This window comes from Loxodonta africana, chromosome 13 (assembly GCF_030014295.1).
Source record: "Loxodonta africana isolate mLoxAfr1 chromosome 13, mLoxAfr1.hap2, whole genome shotgun sequence".
NCBI classification, from domain to species: domain Eukaryota; kingdom Metazoa; phylum Chordata; class Mammalia; order Proboscidea; family Elephantidae; genus Loxodonta; species Loxodonta africana.
In genome coordinates, this window is record NC_087354.1 from 10,211,264 (window position 1) to 10,230,678 (window position 19,415).

A 19,415-nucleotide genomic window follows, 5' to 3' on the forward strand; every position below is an offset into this window, starting at 1 on the left:
ATCTTTTTTAGACACCAGTGTTTAATAAGGAGGGTAGAAATTGATGAACTAAAAGTGAGGAATCCGGACTACCTGCCAATGTTATCTGTCCACGGTCCTCTCAACCACAGACCACACAAGTCGTAGCATCCCGTGGACGCCAGCAGGGAGTAGGCATCCCTGGGTCAAAGACCTGCGCCATGACAACAGACGAAGCGAAGGAAGAGTCTCCTCCGAGAATGGACCCTAATCGCGTGCGGCAGAGACCGCGCCGAACGTTCGATCGTGGTCACTGTCGGCCGCGCCCGCCCACTCCCCCGTGACGGTCCCTCACACACCGTGAGCAAAGCGTGACCGACTGGCCGAGTCGGCGGCACCACGGCCCTTTCCCTCCACCCCGAACTCCTTCCCAAGACTCGAAAAAACAAAGATCGCCCCGGACTGATAACTAACGAGCAGCAGTCACGGGAACTGCCCCGGAAAGGAGGGTCCGCGGGGCAGTCGGGACAGACTGCAACGCACCACCGTCGCAAACCTCCTCCCGCGGCTGCCGTGGCCCCTGCGCGCCGCCGTAGGTCCCTGCGGGCCGCCGTAGTCCCCGTGGGTCGCCGTGACCCCCGCAGGCCGCCGTAGGAGCGCCCTCAAGATGGCCACCGGGTTCCGCGGTCCCCGGCGCCGTCGCTGAGGTCCGGGCGGCAAGCGCAGGCACGAGTCCTGCGTTCCGGCGCCGGAGCGACCTAGAGGTCAGCGGCCGCCCGCTGCCGGCCCTGCGCACGCGGTCTCTCGGGGCGGGGCGCTGCGCCCCAGCCGGGGATGGGCCCCGGCGCCCGCGTCGCTCCGGCGCTGCCCTGGCTCCTCCCCGCTCGGGCGGGCGCTCCGCCGTGTCCCCGCCCGTCAGTCCGCCCCGGCCGGCCCGGCCGCAGACCCGGCCTGGGCGGCCACACAGGGAGCCGTGAGTCGGGCGGCGTCGGGCGGCGTCAGCGCTGCGGCTGCCCCGCGGCGGGTCCGGTGCTGCGTCGGGGCCGGCGCGAAAGGGCGGCGGCACCATGTTCTCCCTCAGGCCGCCCAGACCCACCTTCAGGTCCTACCTCCTGCCGCCGCTGCCGCCGCCGCAGGTAAACAGCCCTCCCCCGGCGCCCCTCTGCGGCGCTTCCGGGGAGCCGCCGGCGCAGGGACCCCCGAGGCCGCGCCGTCTCCGCGCCCCGTCCGCGCGGCTGTCGGAGCCCAGAGACGCCCCTCCTCCGGAGCCCGGAGCCGGCGCGCTGGGGAGCGTGTGTCTGCCGGGCCCCGGGGGGAGGTGTGCCGGTGGCGGGACTCGGCGGAGCCTCGGCGGCTGGGCTTCGCTTCTCGCCTTTCGCGTCTTGTGGATAGGCGGTGGCGGTGGCTGGGGGCACCGGGGGGCGGTGGCTGGGAGCACCTGGTAGGGCACCTGGGGGCGGTGGCCGGGGGCACCGGGGGGCGGTGGCTGGGGGCACCACCTGGGGGCGGTGGCTGGGGGCACCTGGGGGCGGTGGCCGGGGGCACCGGGGGGCGGTGGCTGGGGGCACCACCTGGGGGCGGTGGCTGGGGGCACCTGGGGGCGGTGGCCGGGGGCACCTGGTAGGGCACCTGGGGGCGGTGGCCGGGGGCGCCGGGGGGCGGTGGCCGGGGGCACCGGGGGACGGTGGCTGGGGGCACTTGGTAGGGCACCCGGGGGGCGGTGGTTGGGGGCATCTGGTAGGGCACCTGGGGGCGATGGCTGGGGGCACCTGGGAGGGCACTGGGGGGCGGTGGTTGGGGGTACCTGGTAGGGCACCTGGGGGCGGTGGTCGGGTGCACCGGGGGGCGGTAGCCGGGGGCACCTGGCACGGCAGCGGGGGGCGGTGGCCGGGGGCACCTGGGGGCGGTCGCTGGGGGCACCTGGAGGCGGTGGCTGTGCATGAGCGAGCACCTGGAGTCGGCACAGGCGGCTTTCCTGCGTTTACCGCCGGGCTCCCGAGTCGATGTGAGCAGGTGGAAAAAGGAGAGAGTGAACGGGAGAGACTTTAAGGCGGGGAGTATGTGACTGGGCGTGTGTTCTTACCTAGGAAGTCAATTTTCCTTAGCACCTCACTGCGAAGAAGTTTGATTTTTGTTTGTTTTTGCGAATGTCTTTCAGACTGATGATAAGATTAATTCGGAACCGAAGATTAAAAAACTGGAGCCAGTCCTTTTGCCAGGTAAACGTTAGAGTTCTAATAGATACTTTAGAAATGTGTTTTGTCTAAGATTGTTATACCCACTAGTACCCTGTAGTTAACTTCCCTCCTGTATTTTAAAGTTTTTCCAGTTAAAAGTCTAATGACTGAGAGGAAAAAGAAATTAAAATGTTGAATAAAACTAAACAGCAACAAAAGATAACAGCTGATTAGTGTTGATACTTGAAAGTTGGAAGGATCATAGGAAACTGTCAATAGTGTAGCTACCTTGAAAAGACTCACTCTCTTTTTGGCTTCCTGAGATGTTCTCTTTGAAAGGCAGTGTGTCTTTAGTTGCTTAAAAAAAAAAAAAAATTTAGTTGCTTAGTTGCGTAAAAAGATTTTAGTTGTTTTAGCTGCTTAAAAAAAATTTAGTTGCTTAGGTAGTGAAAAAAGTGTTTATTCTTTATGTCGGTCTTCTGCAACTTCGTGCGTTAATGATTAATGATCAGTTCTCATTTTTAATGGATTTTGGTAGTAAAAAAAAAAAGCAGCCTTTATTACATCTGTGTCTCTGTACGAATAAGAAAGCTTGATGAAGTTTGGGTTACTTACTTGGCAATTATTTTTTCAAGTTGTCAGGTGTATTTGCAAATTTGGTTTTTCAGCTTAGAGCAGGGTTTTTCTCAACAGTGGCACTACTGACATTTTGGGGCAGATAATTTTTTGTTGAGGGGTAAGGAGCTGTCCTGTACATTGTAGGACATCTAGCAGCATCCCTGACTACCCACTGAATGCACCCCTCCTCCCCTCCGGGTGTATCAACCAAGAGCATCTCCAGATATTGCCACGTGTCCCCTGGGGGGGCAAAATCTCCTCCTCCTAGTTGGGAATGACTTCTTTAGAACAAGATTTATCTGAGAGGTGGAGGAGGTAGTTGATGGTAGGCGGGGGTTTAGCTTTAGGTCATTCCTTACATAATAATTAGGGAAAGTCAATTATTTAATATGATTTATTAGGAGGAGGATCCGGATACTTAGGAAAACCTGTTTTAAACCTAAAATATAATCAAATACCAGCTTATGGCTGCTATTAACATTTAAAACCTCAGAGTTTTCACTCAATGCTAGATTTAGAAATGGTTAGAACTTTGTAGGTGGTACTTGAAAAACATGGAAACTTTAAAATTTGTACTTTAAGTTTTTAAATATTAAGTAGGGACACACATTAAAAACATTAACCGGTGCTTCCATGTTTTAGATACTAACTCTTAAAAAATATTTTAACTTATTTATTGGAGTTATATTTTCCCTTTATTTTGTTAATGCTTTTTACCCAAGCAAAGTGTACTCGTTAACCCTTTGTACTTTCCCTCAAAATGACAATAGAATTAATAAGTAACCCTCTGTGGAGCCCTAGTGTCAGAGTGATTGGCTGTTAACCAAAAGGTTGGCAGTTTGAACCTACCAGCCGCTCCTTGGAAACCCTATGGGGCAGTTCTACTCTGTCCTATAGGGTTGCTGTGTGTTGGAATTGACTCCATGGCAATGGGTGTTTTTTTCCTCCCTGTGTGTGCTCTCTTTCAGTCTTAATCACTCCAGGCATTTAAAGGCAGTTATGGGAAACAGCGTTCACTTCGAATGCCTGGGAGCTGTTGAACTTTGGTTTTCTTTACTTTGTCTGAACAGGCTGGATTCTTAGGCTTTGATCCCCTTTCCCAATAGTGTGGTTTGACACTGATAAACAGCATGATCTTAGCTGCAAATGATAGTGCTTGGTTCTTTTTTTTTTTTTAAGATATGCTTATGAAAAATTTTTGCTAAATATTGATAAGCTTAAAGAAGCTTTTCATTGAAGGCACATCCCTTCTGTAGAATTCCAAAAACTCACGTTTCTATTAAAACGTCATAATTTTCTGAGGAAGATTTTAAACCTGATTCCTGACTCTAAGTGGTTTACTTGTCCTAGAAATAGCAGCCAAATCTGGGTATTCTTTTAGCTGCCCATTAAGGAATTCTCTGACCTATATTTTTCTTCCACTGAATGCCACATCGCAGTTAAAATCTGTATACGCATACGTGATTGCTATCACCCAGTGTTGTTTTCACTTTATTCCATGCAGAACATTTCACCAGTCCTGATTGCCATGTCTTTTGCCCTCCTTCCCAACCAACCCTTCTGTTCTTACCTTCTCATCCCAGCCTATCCCACACACTTCCTGGTTGTGTTCTGTCTGGTGCCCCGTTGTAGTCTCCGTTCCCTGCTTCACCTCTCCTGTCACATCTCTGACTGCTGCTAGAACCACTGTTGCTCTTCCTTTGGGTGTGCAGCCTACTCTTCTACCTGTGAGATGTGGAAGGCGTGTGGTAGTAACTGCAGCATTGGTGATCCAAAGACCTAGGCTAGGCTAGGGCTTTTACTAAGAGCGCTTCAGTAATAGAATTCTGCCCTTCATTACTGTCAGAAACCAAGAGAAGACTTGGCCAGGTCACCTATGTCTTTACACAGGCACACAGGACAAGAAGCAATTGTTCAGGGATATAGTCTTGCATGTCATGTTTTGGCATATTACCTTGGGTTCAAGAATATTCTAATTCAGTTGCCTGAACTGTGAACTTTTAATTCAGTAAGCAGATGAAAATTAGAACACAGAGTCAATTGTTTATTTGTGTGTAGTCACCACGTGCTCAGTTGGAACTTAACAAGGCTAAATTAAAAGTGATCTTCATCTTTTATTATGTGAATAGAAGGAAATGACTAGTGATTTAATTTAGATTATGGTTTATGTTAGTAATTCTCAATTTCCCAGGTTCATAGCACTCTTTGAGATATATAAATTGTACTAATTCAACTTTGTGGCCTGAGCACAGTGCCTGGAATGTGATAGACACCGATGTTATTGAGTAAATGACTGAATGAAAGGATCCCTCAGACCACGTGCTTAAACTATTAGCATACACACACACACCCCAGCTCCCACACACACACATACCCCCAGCTCCCACACACACACACACACGCAGCTCCCAAACACCCCCAGCTCCCACACACACACACCCCCAGCTCCCACACACCCTCAGCTCCCACACACACACACACACACTCAGCTCCCAGATTTAGTAGCGAGAGGAAGACTGTTCTTTGGTGCCTTGCATCTCAGCTTGCTCTCAGTTCAGAGCCAAACTTCTTGAGAGAATTGTATCAGAGCCTAGAGCTGAAATGTAGTATTTTTCCTTGGGTGGTGCAAATGCTAATCAACAAGTTGGACATTCAGGTCCACCCAGAGGTACCTTGGAAGGAAAGCCAGCTGATCTGCTTCTGAAAATCAGTCATTTAAAGCCCTGGGGAGCTCAGTTCTGCTGACACACACGGGGTCACCATGAGTCAAACTGACTTAACAGCAGCTGGTTTTTGTCAGAGCAGCCAGCCCTTGCCCACGGTTTCTCTCCATCTTTCCATCATTACACAGATCTCATTCTTTTAACAACTGAACTGTGTATGTGCAAAATTACTCCAATCCATTTTGAAAATGAGGGAGGGATGAGTGTGTAAATTTTAGAGAGAGAGAGAGTGTGTGTGTGTGTGTGTGTGTTCGAGCATAGGTTAAGAACAAGTAATGCCAGGCTGTGCTCATGTCTTTTTTTCGATAGCTCCTGACTTGGTGGATCAGTTCAGGGAGCACCTGCGTCCCCCCTGGGTGCTGGGCTGTGCTTGGTGGATCAGTTCAGGGAGCACCTGCGTCCCCCCTGGGTGCTGGGCTGTGCTTGGTGGATCAGTTCAGGGAGCACCTGCGTCCCCCCGGGTGCTGGGCTGTGCTTGGTGGATCAGTTCAGGGAGCACCTGCGTCCCCCCGGGTGCTGGGCTGTGCTTGGTGGATCAGTTCGGGGAGCACCTGCGTCCCCCCGGGTGCTGGGCTGTGCTTGGTGGATCAGTTCAGGGAGCACCTGCGTCCCCCCGGGTGCTGGGCTGTGCTTGGTGGATCAGTTCAGGGAGCACCTGCGTCCCCCCTGGGTGCTTGGCTGTGCATGGTGGATCAGTTCAGGGAGCACCTGCATCCCCCTGGGTGCTGGGCTGTGCTTGGTGGATCAGTTCAGGGAGCACCTGCATCCCCCTGGGTGCTGGGCTGTGCTTGGTGGATCAGTTCAGGGAGCACCTGCGTCCCCCTGGGTGATGGAGGCTTGAGTACCTTTGCTGCAGCATGGGCTGGTGCAAGCTCCAAGCTGCCTGTGGGCGAGAGAGAAGGATGCCACCTGGATCAGTGGTTCCCAGATTCCAGGCAGGGCCTGACGTCAGATCTGGAGGAAGGTCTTACCAGTCCTTGGTCAAAATGAGAAAATTAAGAAGAATGTGGCTTTTTCATGAAGCTACATTTATTTCATTCAAGGGATTGTCCTTTATTCTAAGATCATGCTCTTCTTAGTTCTTTGGTATAGATATGTTCTTTTATTAAACATGTCAACACTGTAGATGTGGCCTTAAATTTTTTTCTTTTTTTTTATTTAGCACCCTAAAGGATTGAGACCTCTGTATTGGCACCCAGAGTTATTTTTATAGTATACCTGATCTGTGAAATCTAAACTGAAAGCCACTGGACGAGATTCTTATCTTACAACCAAAACCAAAAACCCGTTGCTGTTGAGTCAATTCCGAGTCCTAGCGACCGACCCCGCAGGACAGAATAGAACTGCCCCGTACAATTTCCAAGGAGTGCCTGGTGGATTCAGACTACTTACCTCCTGGTTAGCAGCGGCAGCTCTTAACCAGCACACCGCCAGGGTTTCCTTCTGATGTGATAGGGCCAATTAATCAGCCTACAAACACGGAACGTCAGTTGTTCTGTCTGCCCAGGAGTCCTTCCACTGTGTTCTGAAAAATGTGCCCTTCCTTTTTTGACAAGTTTGGTCTTCCTCATCTCCTCCCAGCCTCGGGTTCTAGTGCGGGCAGCAAACAAATACCCACCCCAGGCTGCAGGCATGAGCACAGTCTTCCTCTGGATGTTTTCAGATTAGAGCTAAGGAAAGAGATCCTTTTTGGTAAATGCTGCCAGTGGCCATAGCTCCAAAAAACCTGTCCAGTCAGTGTTGAGAGAAGCAGAGGCAAGAACTCAGGGAGCGTTGGATGGCGTTCAGTTGCTAGGCTCCATTTTCCTTGAGGCCCAGCTAACAAAAAGCCACAGAATCCCCTTTTTATTAAGCCAGTTCCAAGTGTGTTTCTGACACTTCCAACTAAGATCCTTAACTAGTATATCTTACAGGTTAATTCTCATCATAACCCTATCTGGTAGGGTACCAGTTTATCTTCAGGTGACAGATGAGAAAACTATAGCTTACAGAGGTGAAGTAGCTTACCGAGTGTTACGCGGCTAGTAAGGGCATAGCCAGGATTTGGGCTGACTCCAAGGCTATGCCTTTAGCCACCTGGCGGCATGGCTGACCTGACTGCTGGTGGCAGAACACAGATTTATGCCTTTGGAGCTGATTGAGGGTGGAATGGATATCAGCCTAAAGGGAGTTCCCTAGTGAGGCAGAAGGAGCTCTGTCCTTGCCTCAGCCCTTTTCACAGCAGTGACAGATTTTGACCCAGCTTGAGGAGGAACTTTCAAACAGTTTCAGCTGCCAGAAAATAGAATGTCTTGGGAGGCAGTGGACTTCCTGTTGCTGGCCATGCTTAGGCAGAGGCTGGTTGAATGCCAGTGGCTTTGTGATGAGGATGGGAGGTTTGCAGTGAGTTGAGTTTGATGGCTGTTGCCCTGCTCTGACCCTTGGAACAGAATCATTTTAAGTATCTACGGGGTACAGTGGGCTCAAACAACAACGATTGTGAGAATGGCGCAGGACCAGGCAGTGTACATAGGGTTGCGGTGAGTCGGAACCAACTCGACAATGCCTAACGACAGCATGAGGTAGGAAGGAGTAAGAGTTGAAATGATAGAGCTAACAATCATGAATTAATTTGCTCAGCAGGTATTGAGTGTGTGCTTGATGCTTCTTGGCAGAGGCACAAAAAGCTGGAAAAGGTGGAATCCTGCCCTTAGACACAGTTCAGTGGGGAAATGCTTCAGTAGAGGACAGCAGAGGTGGTTGTGAGGGCTTAGAAGAAGGCCACCTAAACCAGATTTGGTGAGGTGGGAAGAAGCGGTCTCAGGAAAGGTGTCTCAGGAGATGACCTGTGCTCTGAGTCTTGAGTGCTCGCTGAGCCTTGGCCATGTGCTTGGGCTGTGCATCCACTCAGTTTTTCCTCTCCCCATCTACAGCGCCACCAGCACCTTCGTTACTGAGGGGGGGACTGTTAGGTCCATAACGGATGCATTGATTGTCAGAGCCTTTTATGATCACTTCAGAAAAGCGTGCCACTGTGACCTGTCTGGAAAACAGCCATGGTATTTATCTGTCTCATTTATTTTTTACGTGTTCACAGTTTGGCTATTTTCCTCCTCGCTGCAAGTCTTATTTTCTCAGTTGGATTGTGAATCCCCCAAAGGCAGAGATCTTGTCTTTTGAGTGTTCATGGTTTTTCTTTTTAATTCTTTTTGGTAGATAGGCTTTATAAGTGATGGTAGACTGTTTTTTGTTGTACTTTAATTCACAAATACATTGCTTTTGAAAGACTACAGGATTCGTAACGTGCCTTTGGGACCCCGAACAATGTAACCAGTTGGGTATATTATCTTAGCATTTGATTTATACTTCATCTATAGAACCTTAGAACTTTTGGAGCTGTCTATACCTTAGGCTCCTGCCACAGTGTGAAGCCTGCGGTACCCCAGGCCAGCATTTTGTTACTCACATCCTCACCAGTCTGCCTTCCTCTGAGCGCCTCACCATCCATCTGTCTGTGCCTTGCCACTCCTGCTAAGAAACTCTTCATGACTCTCCATAAATAAAATCCTGCCTGAGCAGGATAAAATCCAAATTCTTCAACCTCTGTGATTTGCTGACCTCATTTCTTGGTGTTTCCCAATGCTGATGTTTGCTTCCATCAGCCTGGTTCCCTGCTCTCTCACAGCTCCCTTGTTCCTTACTGAGGCCACTGTTGCTGTTGTTGCCATGTGTCCTCTCTACTGTCTCAGCCCTCTTCTGCTTTTAAGGCTTCCTTCTGGCCTCTTCTCTCCCCAAGGTCTGCATTGGTAACCTTCCTCTCTCCCTATCCTCCCTTCACCAAGTTGTGGGCAGCACTTGTGGTACTTGTCTGCATGCTTTTTTGCATTGTGTGTGACCCACAGAACCAGACCCTGTTAGTACCAGTGATGGCATCAGATGGTTCGTGTTTGTCTTCTACATAGTTTCAACTTCCCACGGTAACTTTTAGGCCACTTTCATTCCTGAATTTCTCTACAGCTAGGGTGACCAACTCCTCCCAATTTGCTAGGGACTGTCCCGATTTTAGCATTGAAAGTCCCATTACCTGAAAACCCCTCAGTCCCAGGCAAACTGGGACAGTCGGTCACCCTACTTAAAGCCACAGATTGAGTTATATGTTTGGCTTGTACACATTCCATAGATTAATTAGTCCCTGTGCACAGTGGGATTTGTCTTAAAAGTGTTTTTCAAGCTAAAATGATGGGAAAAAATTATTTCTATTAATCAAGCATGTATTGATTTTCTAAATGCTTAAAGCATTAAGAAAGGTGTTGGGGACACACAGAAGATAATGTGACATGAATTTTTGGTCCTCAGGGAGTTAAAAACTTTCCTAGCTATACTCTTCGGAGATTTATTAACTTTAATTATATGTCCCTTCTCATTTATCTTCACACACAGAAGGGTCTTAAGAAAACAAACTTCAGTGATTTTTTGATTCCTTCCCTGGGTTGTGAGAGAAACTCTTCGCTTGTCAGCTGATAGTTTAGGTAGTTTTTTCTATGGTACTTTTGTTTACTTTAAGATAATTTCCTACTTTCTTTATCTTCCCTGAGGCTTCGCTATGGCTTACCACCAGCGGTGTGCTGGTAAGTGTTTCCCGTGTAAATGTCCCACTGTGGCTGATTCCAGCCTATCTACCTGATGCCGCTGAACCCGGAGGTGAGCGAGGTGAGCGTTTCCCTCAGCCGGGCGCGGTCTAGCACACCAGTGTCCTACCGCAGAGCCGTGCGGCACAGTCGTATCTTCTGGATTTTTGCAGCTTTTATTATGTGTTTCCTTTTCACGGTCATTCATTTAAAACAGAAACAAAAAACAGTCTTAGTACTTACCTATTTATATCTTATCTAGGAAGAGGCCACCTGTTTTCTTTTTTCCCTTCTAGTAGCTACTTTTCTGGCCCACATTATTGTAATACTTGGCAGTAAATTATGACAGCTCCTGTCCAGTGTTCCTTCTTTTTAAAAAACTTATGAGCAGGTAACTGTTATGAGCAGACAGCTGTGCTACCTGATCCAAATCGTTTAAAGCTGCTTCTCCATGAATAAAATCTACTGTTATCAAATAAAACTCAAGCTAGGTCAACTTGGCGCTTATTGAATTAATTAATAAGGTGACCCAGTTATAGCATATCCCCCGGAGGTGCCTCCTTTTCTTCTTCCTTTCTACTCCTCCCTCCTTCGATTCTTTCTCTCCCTAAGGCTCATTTCCATTCTCCGCTTGAAGAGAAAATTGTGTAATACTTTTTCCTTAAAAAATCCTATCCCAGAGAGTATTACTTTTTTTAAAATAACTTTATATTCTTCAGTTTTATTTTGAAATACATTTTGATTTATAAAAATGTTATATGAGAGAGTCCAGAGGATTACCATACAGTCTTCACCCAGGTTCCCTTAATGTTAACATCGTACATAACCTTGGTAAATCTATGTAAACTAAGAAACTAACATTGGTACCATATTAATAACTAAGCTACAGGTTTTATTGGCGGCCTGGTGGTGTAGTGGTTAAGTGTTCAGCTCCTAACAAAAAGATCAGCAGTTCAAATCCACCAGCTGCTCCTTGGAAACCCTGTGGGGCAGTTCTCCTCAGTCCCGTAGGCTCACTATGAATCGGAATCGACTCGATTGCAATGGGTTTGGGTCTGGGGTTTTTACAGGCTTTATTCAGGTTTCCCTATTTTTTCCATTAATGCACTTCATCTGTTTCAGGGTTCCACGTTATATGTAGTCATTGTATCTTTATCTCCTTAGTCTCCTCCAATTTGTGATAATTTCTCAGTCTTTTCTTGTTTTCCAGGACCTTGACTTTTTTTTTTCTTTTGAATCAGGGCTTTTTTTCTCCTAAAGAAAAACCAAAAGCTCTTTAAACATAAAAAAATACCTAATATGAAAGGAACAGAGGCACATATACAGATACAGAAATAAAAATAGCTGTGCTTCCAGAGGTGGGTATACATGTGTGTATCTTCTAGCTCTGTCCCCGAGAGGCCCCAGAGTAGCAGCGAGCACACCCAGCACCTAGATTTGGTTTTCAAATACTGTTCTCCAAATAAAGGAATCAGAGCTCTTTGGAGAAATGGCTGATTCTAGGGCTGGGACAGGGGAACACAAGGTGAGCCTGGAGTGTCCGATAGTGCCAGTAAGTAAGGAAGTGTACCAAAAAAGGGAGGGTATGTCCAAAGGATAAAGGAGCCAGCAGGAAAGAACTCCCAATGCTCGAACCTGGAGCAATTTGAGAGACAAAATAAATAATAGCACAGAATTATAACACAAAGAATAAAATAAAAGTCCATAAGTCGATACTAATGTAATCAGATGATTTAATAAACAAATGAGTGGGAGAAGAGAGAAATCTTCCTAACAAAGAATTCCAAATAAAAGAGGGAAATAGAAAATTACCATTAGAACACCCCAGCGAGAATGGCGGTGCTCGGTATGCGTTGATGAATGCTAAAATTACTGAGCAAAACTTTAAGGAGAAACAGCATATTCGCGTAGCCCCAAAGTTATCTCCCCTAGAGTATGGAAAAGGAAAAATAGTAACTTTACAGAGAAACCTGGCAGACGCTACTTTAACCAAGTGATCAAGGCTAACGTGGCTAGAATAAGTCATGTTGATAGTCCTGTACCTCCTGATAGTGATGCCAGGAGAAGGGTCTGTCACCTTTGTGATATTCTTAGCAAAAAATTCATAACCTCCGTCTAATCAGAAGAAAATATTAGACGCATCCAAATTGAGGGACAGACTTCAAAATACTTGAATACTCTTCAAAAACGTCAAGGTTTTGCTGGAAAATACGAGTAAAGGGTATACATGGATTGTTTATGTTATTCTTGCAACGTTTCTGTATGTCTGAAATTGTCTATGTATTTAATAAAAAAAAAAAAATTGAAGAAGTTTCCTCTCTACGTTTGTGCCCTCTACAAATTGCTCTTGTTGCTAGGCAGTCCTGTTAGTCATTTCCTATGGATTCTCTAGTGAATTTCTGAGGCCGTGATTTTAAACCTTCTCTCTTCTCCTCAACCGTTTGCCATCTAATCAAGTATGACTCATGGTAAGTCCCTGGATGGCACAACTCATTAACGGCTAACCCAAAGGTTGGAGGTACAAGTCCACCCAAAGACACCTCAGAAGAAGGAAGGCCTACCGATCTCCTTCTGAAAAACTAGCCATTGACACATGGAGTCACCATGAGTTGGAGTCAACTCAACAATAACTGATTTGTATTCTCCTCGAACTTCTGTCCCTTCAGATAACTCACTGCCTACTTCTGAAGGAAATAGTGGCCACCCATGACATGCCTCATCTCTCCCAATCACAAGTGACTTTATTTCCTTTCCCTGTGATATCAAATCTAGCCCTTCCTGGCTTCTCTGGAACCTGTCTCATACATTCTGTCTCGTAAAAACCTAGGTAATTCTTTACCTGCAGGTATGTCTGAATTTCCTGTGTCATTAAACAGTAAATGAAAACATTTTATTTCACTCTACTATCCACGAGTTTTTTTTTTTATCCACTACTTAGAAGCCCTAGTGGCATAGTGGTTAAGAGCTATGGCTGCTAACTGAAAGGTCGGCAGTTCAAATCCACCAGGTGCTCCTTGGAAACTACTCTGTCCTGTAGGGTCGCTGTGAGTCGGAATCAGCTCTGGGGCAGTGGGTTATGCACTACTTTTATTCAGTTGTCTACTCCTCTTTCTCCCTTCTTTTATTGCCAAACTTCATGAGCAAAATGTAGTTTAATGATTGGGGTCACAGGTAAGGATTAGAGTTGTGGTTTTGCCACTTAGTAACACTTTAAACCACAGGTTCCTCATTTGATAAAATATTTTAAAACTTCCACCTCATGAGTTGAAAAATACGCACTCTTAATTACCAAACCCATTAACTCTTATTTGGAAATCTGTTCCCTTAAGCCCCTCAGTAGCAGTTACCCCATTTGATCACTCTAAATTGTACCTTTTCAGAGTCTTTTGGTTTCCATGGGATGGCACTAATGTTTTTTTTTTAAACAGCTTTATTGAGAGAATCCACATGCCATCCATTCACTCCTTTAAAGTGTACATTTCAGTGTTTTTAGTGTACTCACAGGATTATGCAGTCATCACTACAGTCTAATTTCAGGGCATTTTCCTCCTCCTCCCGCTCCCCAGGACCCGTTAGTAGTTACCTCATTCGTCACCCCACGCCCAGGCCTAAGCAACCAGTAATCTACTTTCTGTCTCTGTATATTTGCCTATTCCGGACATTCCTTATAAATGTTATCATACAACGTGTGGTCTTTTGTGATTGGCTTCTTTGACTTAACGTATGTTTTCAAGGTTCATCCATGTTGTAGCATGTGTCAGTACTTCATTCCTTTTAATGGTAAAATAATATCCCATTGTGTAGATATACCACATTTTATTTATGCATTCGTCAGTTAAAGGAGCCCTGGTGGTGCCATGGTTAAGTGATTGGCTTCTAACCAAAAGTTCAACAGTTTGAAACTACCAGCCTCTCCACAAGGGAAAAATGTGGCAATCTGCTTCCATAAAGATTGTTATTGTTGTTGTTGGGCGGCTGTGGGTGGGTTCCAACTCATAGCAGCCCTGTGTACAATAGAATGAAACACTGCCAGGTCCTGTACCATCCTCACAGTCATTGATGTGTTTGAGCCCATTGTTGCAGCCACTGTGTCAGTACATCTCGCTGAGGGCTTTTGACCCTCTACTTTACCAAGCATGATATCCTTCTCCAAGGACTGGTCCCTCCTAATAACACGTCCAAAGTACATGAGGCCGTTCTGTGTCCTACAGGGTCGCTATGAGTCAGAACTGACTTGACAGCAGTGGGTTTTATTCATCAGTTGATGTACATTTGGGTTATTTCCACTTTTTTGACTATTATGGAAAACACTTTTATGAACATTCATATACAAGTGTTTGTGTGATAGTATGCTATGTTTCACTTAGACATATACCTCGTAGTGGAATTACTGGATCATATGGTAACTCTGTTTAATATTTTAAGGAACTGCCAGACAGTTTACCATTGTATTTCCCTGCCACCAATGTATGAGGGTTGCTGTTTCTTCACATCTTTGTCAACACTTGTTATTGTCTGTCTTTTTTATTATAGCCATATGAAGTGATATCTCATTGCAGTTTTTGATTTACATTTTCCTAATGAATAATGATGTTGAACTTCTTTTCATGTGTTTACTGGCCATTCATGTATCTAATTTGGAGAATTACGTGTTCTTATCATTTGCCCAGTTTTTAATTGGGTTATTTTTGTTTTTATTACTGAGTTGTAAGGGTCATTTCTACATTCTAAATTATTGTTGGCTTGTTGGCTCCAACTCATGACAACCCTGTGTACAACAGAATGAAATGTTGCGTGGTCCTGCACTGTCTTCATGATCATTGGCATGGTTGAGTTCATTTTTGCGGCAATTGTGTAGTACCTTCCAACCTAGGGAACTCATCTTCCAGGAGTGTATCAGACAGTATTCCGTTGTGATCTATAGGGTTTTCACTGGCTGATTTTCAGAAGTAGATTAAGTCTGTATTATTCAGGAAACTCTGTTGAAACCTACCCACTATGGTGACCCTGCTGGTTTTTGAAGTACCAGTGCATAACTTCCAGCATCTTAGCAATACGCAACCCGCCACACTACGACAAACTGACAGATGGGTGATGGATAGTCTAGATAAAAGCCCTTTATCAGATATGTCATTTGCAAATTTTTTTCCCATTCTGTGGGTTATCTTTTTTACTTTCTCCGTGGTGCCCGTTGAAGCACAAAAGTTTTTAATTTTAATGAAGTCCAGTTTATGTTTTTTTTTTTTCTTTGGTTGTTTGAGCTTCTGGTGTCATCTAAGAAACCGTTGTCTCATCCAAGGTCAGGAAGATTTATGCGTATGTTTTCTTCTAAGACTCTTATAGTTTCACCTCTCCTATTTAGTCTTCATTCCAGTTTGAGTTAGTTTTTGTGTATTGTGTGAAATAAGCATCTAAATTTATTCTTTTCCTTGTGTGTGCTTGTCCCAGCCCCATTCGTTGAGTAGACTATCCTTTCTCCATGAACAGTCTTGGCAACCTTGTTGAAAATCAATTTATCATAAATGTGTGGTTTTATTTTTGGACTCCAACTTTGTTCTTTAATATTGTTTTGGCTCTTGGGGGTCCCTTGCAATTCCATGTGAGTTTGAGGATTGGCTTTTCCATTTCTGCAAAAAAAGGTCATTGGAATTTTGGTAGGGATTGCACTGAATCTGTAAATCACTTTGGGTAATATTGCCATCTTAACAATGTTGTCTTCTAATCCATGGCTCTACTCTGCCCTATAGGGTCTCTATGAGTCGGAATCGACTCAACGGCAGCAGGTTTGGTTTTCTTTTTTTTAAATCCATAGTTAGGGGATGTCTTTGCATGATGAGTGGTTAAGAGCTCAGCTGCTAACCGAAAGGTTGGCAGTTCAAATCCCCTGGTCACTCTTTGGAAACCGTATGGGGCCGTTCTGCTCTGCCCTATAGGGTTGCTATGAGTCGGAATTGACACGACAGTGAGTTTGGGGTTTTTGTTTGTTTTGCATTTATTTAGATCCTTAATTTCTTTCAGCAATGTTTTGTAGTTTTCAATATACAAGTCTTGCACCTCCTGGGTTGAATTTATTCCTAAGTATTTTATGCTTTTTGATGCTATTGCAAATGGAATTGGTTTTTTTATTATTTCATTTTCAGACTGTTCACTACTATCGTATTGAAATGCAGTTGATTTTTACATGTTGACCTTGTATCCTTGCTGAACTGGTTTATTAGTTCTGATAGTTTTTTTAGTGGATTCCTTAGGATTTTTTATGAACAAGACCATGGTTTCTATAAATAGTAGTTTTTTGTCTTCCTTTCCAATCTCGATGGCTCTAATTTCTTTTTCTTCCCCTGACTGGAGTATCTCCAGTACAGTGTTAAATAGGAAGTGTGAGAGTGTACGTCCTTCCTGAGCTTAGGTGGAGAGCACTCAGTCTTTGACTAGTAAGCATAATGTTAGCTGTGGGTTTTTCCTAGATTCCCTTATTAGGTTGAAAAGGTTCTTTTCTGTTTATAGATTGTGGAACATTTTTGTGATAAAAGTGTGTTGAATTTTGGTAAATGCTTTTTTCGGTGTCTATTGACAGGACCATATGGTTTTTGTACTTTATTAATATTGTGTATTATGTTAATTAATTTTCTGATTTTAAACCAACCGTGCATTCCTGGAATAAATCACACTTGGTCGTAATGTATAATCCTTTTTATTTGTTGCTAGAGTTCGTTGGCTAGTTGTGTCTCTTTTCTTATGGGGTATAAGTCTGTAGTTTTCTTGAGATACATTTTTCTGATTTTGCTGTCCAGGTAATAATGGCCTCGGGATGGTTGGGAGGTAGACCCTTCTCTTCTACATTTTGGAAGAGTTTATGAAGGATTGTTATTAATTCTTCTCTGAATGTTTGGTAGAATTCACCAAGAAGCCATCTGGCCCTGGGATCTTCTTTGTGGAAATTTTTTAAATTACAGATTCAACCTCATTTACTTGGTGTACATCTATTCACATTTTCAGCTTCTTGAGTCAGTTTCAGTCATTTGTTATCTTTCTAGGAATTTGTCCATTTCATGTAGATTATCCAATTTGTTGGCACACAGTTGTTTGTGATATTCTTTTAAAAAACCTTTTTATTTCCGCAAGGTTAACAGTGATGCCCTTCCATTATTCCTGGTTTTAGTAACTTTTACGCACGCCTTTCTTGCACGCATGCGTCAGTCTAGCTAAGGGTTTGTTGGTTTTATTGATCTTTTCAGAGAATCAACTTTTGGTTTTGTTTGTTTTCTCTGTTCTCTATTTCACTAATTTCTGCCCTAATCTTTATTATTTTCTTCCTTCTGATTGCTTTGGATTTATTTTCATGTTTTTCTAGCTTCTTAATATGGGAAGCTTAGGCTATTGTTTCAAGATCTTTGTTTTTTTGTAATATAAGCATTTACAGCTATTCACTTCCCTCTGAGCACTGCTGTAGCTACATCCCGTAAGTTTTGGCATATTGTGTTTTTGTTTCCATTCGTGTCAAAGTGTTTTCTCATTTCCTCTGTAATTTCTTCTTGGACCCACTGGTTAAGATTGTATTGTTTAATTTCTACATATTTGTAAATTTCCCAGAATTCCTTCTATTACTTATTTATGAATTAATTCCATTGTAATTGGAAAGCATACTTTGTATGATTTTAATTCTTTTAAATTTATTGTGGCTTTGTTTTATGGCCTAGTATATGGTATAGCCTGGAGAATATGCCATGAATGCTTGAGAAAAATGTGTATTGTCCTGTAGTCGGGCAGAGTGTTCTATAGATGTCTCTTAGGTTTAGTTAGTTGAGTTATAGTGTTGTTCAAGTCTTCTGTTTCCTTGTTGATTTTCCCACTGGTTTTCTATTCTTTGAAAGTGGTGTGTGGAATTGCCAGCTATTATTATTGAATTTTCTGTTTCTCCCTACAATTCTGTCAGCTTTGGCTTCATGTCTATTGGTATTCTGTTGTTAGGGCCATATATGTTTATAATTGTTATGTTTCCTAGTGGCTTCTTCATTTTATCATTATGAAACATCCCTCTTTAGGAACATTGTTTTGTTTTAAAGTGTTTTGTATGTTAGTATAACCACTCTGGGTATAGCCACTCTGGCTATTCTGTGCTGGTTTTTGCATGGTATATCTTTTACATCCTCTTACTTTCAACTTATTTGTATCTTTGGATCTAAAGTGTATCTCCTGTGGATACAAGCTTTATGTCTCTGCCTTGCTTTTCTCTCTCGCTGGACTCCTTGCCTGTCTTACCTCTTCGCTTTATGTGTACACAAATGGTTTTTGTTACCTGCAGTCCCTCATTCTATGCCTTGCACAGATTATATCCTCAGAAGATGTGAAACGCTGGTGTTAGGAGAAGAATAATGATGCATAGTTCAGAGTCTGGTTGCTTGCCCTTTATTCTGTTCTGACAAAGGCTGCAGTTATTTATATCGTCGGATCAGCTTCTGGCATAGCGTTTAAGCTCTGTCACCTCCTCAACTGCCTCCTCAGAACCTGCTGCTCTTCTTCAGTCCCACAGACCACCATGGCTTTTGCATTGCTGCAGGCCACAGCACATTTTGCCATCAGTTGGAGAGTCCGTGCCAGAGCCCATTACCCCGCTTCTTGTCAGAGGCTCTCTGGGATGTAGAGCCCATTAGCCATCACTGACAGTCTTGCTGAGGCCCCTCCAGCCTGAATAACTCAGACTGATACAAATACACTGCTGGGAAACCCTGAAAGGTTCCTTAGCAGGATGCCACGTCCCTACTCTGAGTCCTACCCCAGAGTATAATAAGGCAGGCCACCGTCCCTTACCCTCCCTATCTCTGGTTTCCTCAGCACTGACACAGAAGGGGGGGAGCAAGTAAGAGTCAGGTAATTCAGAGAAGAGAGAAATGGAAAGCCATTAGCTAACTGTGATTGCTCCAGAGCCCAAGGAGAAAGCACCTAATAGCCAGCCCTGGGATTCTCCACTCTGGTTGCACACCTGGGGAGCTGTTAAAAAAGGCTGATGCCCAGTCCCACCTCAGACCAAATGAAGCAGAATCTCTGGGGATAGGACCTGGCACTGATATTTTTTAAAGCTTCTCAGGTGATGCTAGTGTGCAGCCAGGGTTGAAAACCATTGGTATTCCTCTCGTGGGCATATCCCCAGTGTTTGACCTTGCTCTTCTGTCCTCGTGTTTCCCCCTTTCTCCATAGTATCTCTTCCAATCCTGCAAGGGAATCTCTTCCCACCTTTGGGCAGATTCCAACTCCATCTTTCAGGGTTTCCCAGCAGTGTATTTCTATCAGTCTGAGTTATTCAGGACTATCAGTGATGGCTAATGAGCGCTACA

At 44.9% G+C, this 19,415-nt stretch overlaps 1 protein-coding gene across 4 annotated transcripts in view; it reads left to right on the forward strand.

Moving 5' to 3' along the window:
- Positions 1–692: 692 nt before the first annotated feature.
- MTMR10 (myotubularin related protein 10) overlaps positions 693–19,415 on the forward strand; it is a 75,732-nt gene continuing 57,009 nt past the window's right edge. For 3 of the 4 annotated variants that reach the window (XR_010323745.1, XM_064296226.1, XM_064296227.1), the window contains exons 1-2: positions 963–1,094; positions 2,117–2,177. Coding sequence is in view for 2 of the 4 variants with exons in the window: in XM_064296226.1 (XP_064152296.1) it covers positions 1,026–1,094; positions 2,117–2,177 (130 nt within the window). In the remaining 2 variants the exon portion in view is untranslated. Of the gene's footprint in view, positions 723–962; positions 1,095–2,116; positions 2,178–19,415 lie in introns of those variants that run through there. The other variant, XM_064296228.1, reaches the window with a different exon arrangement.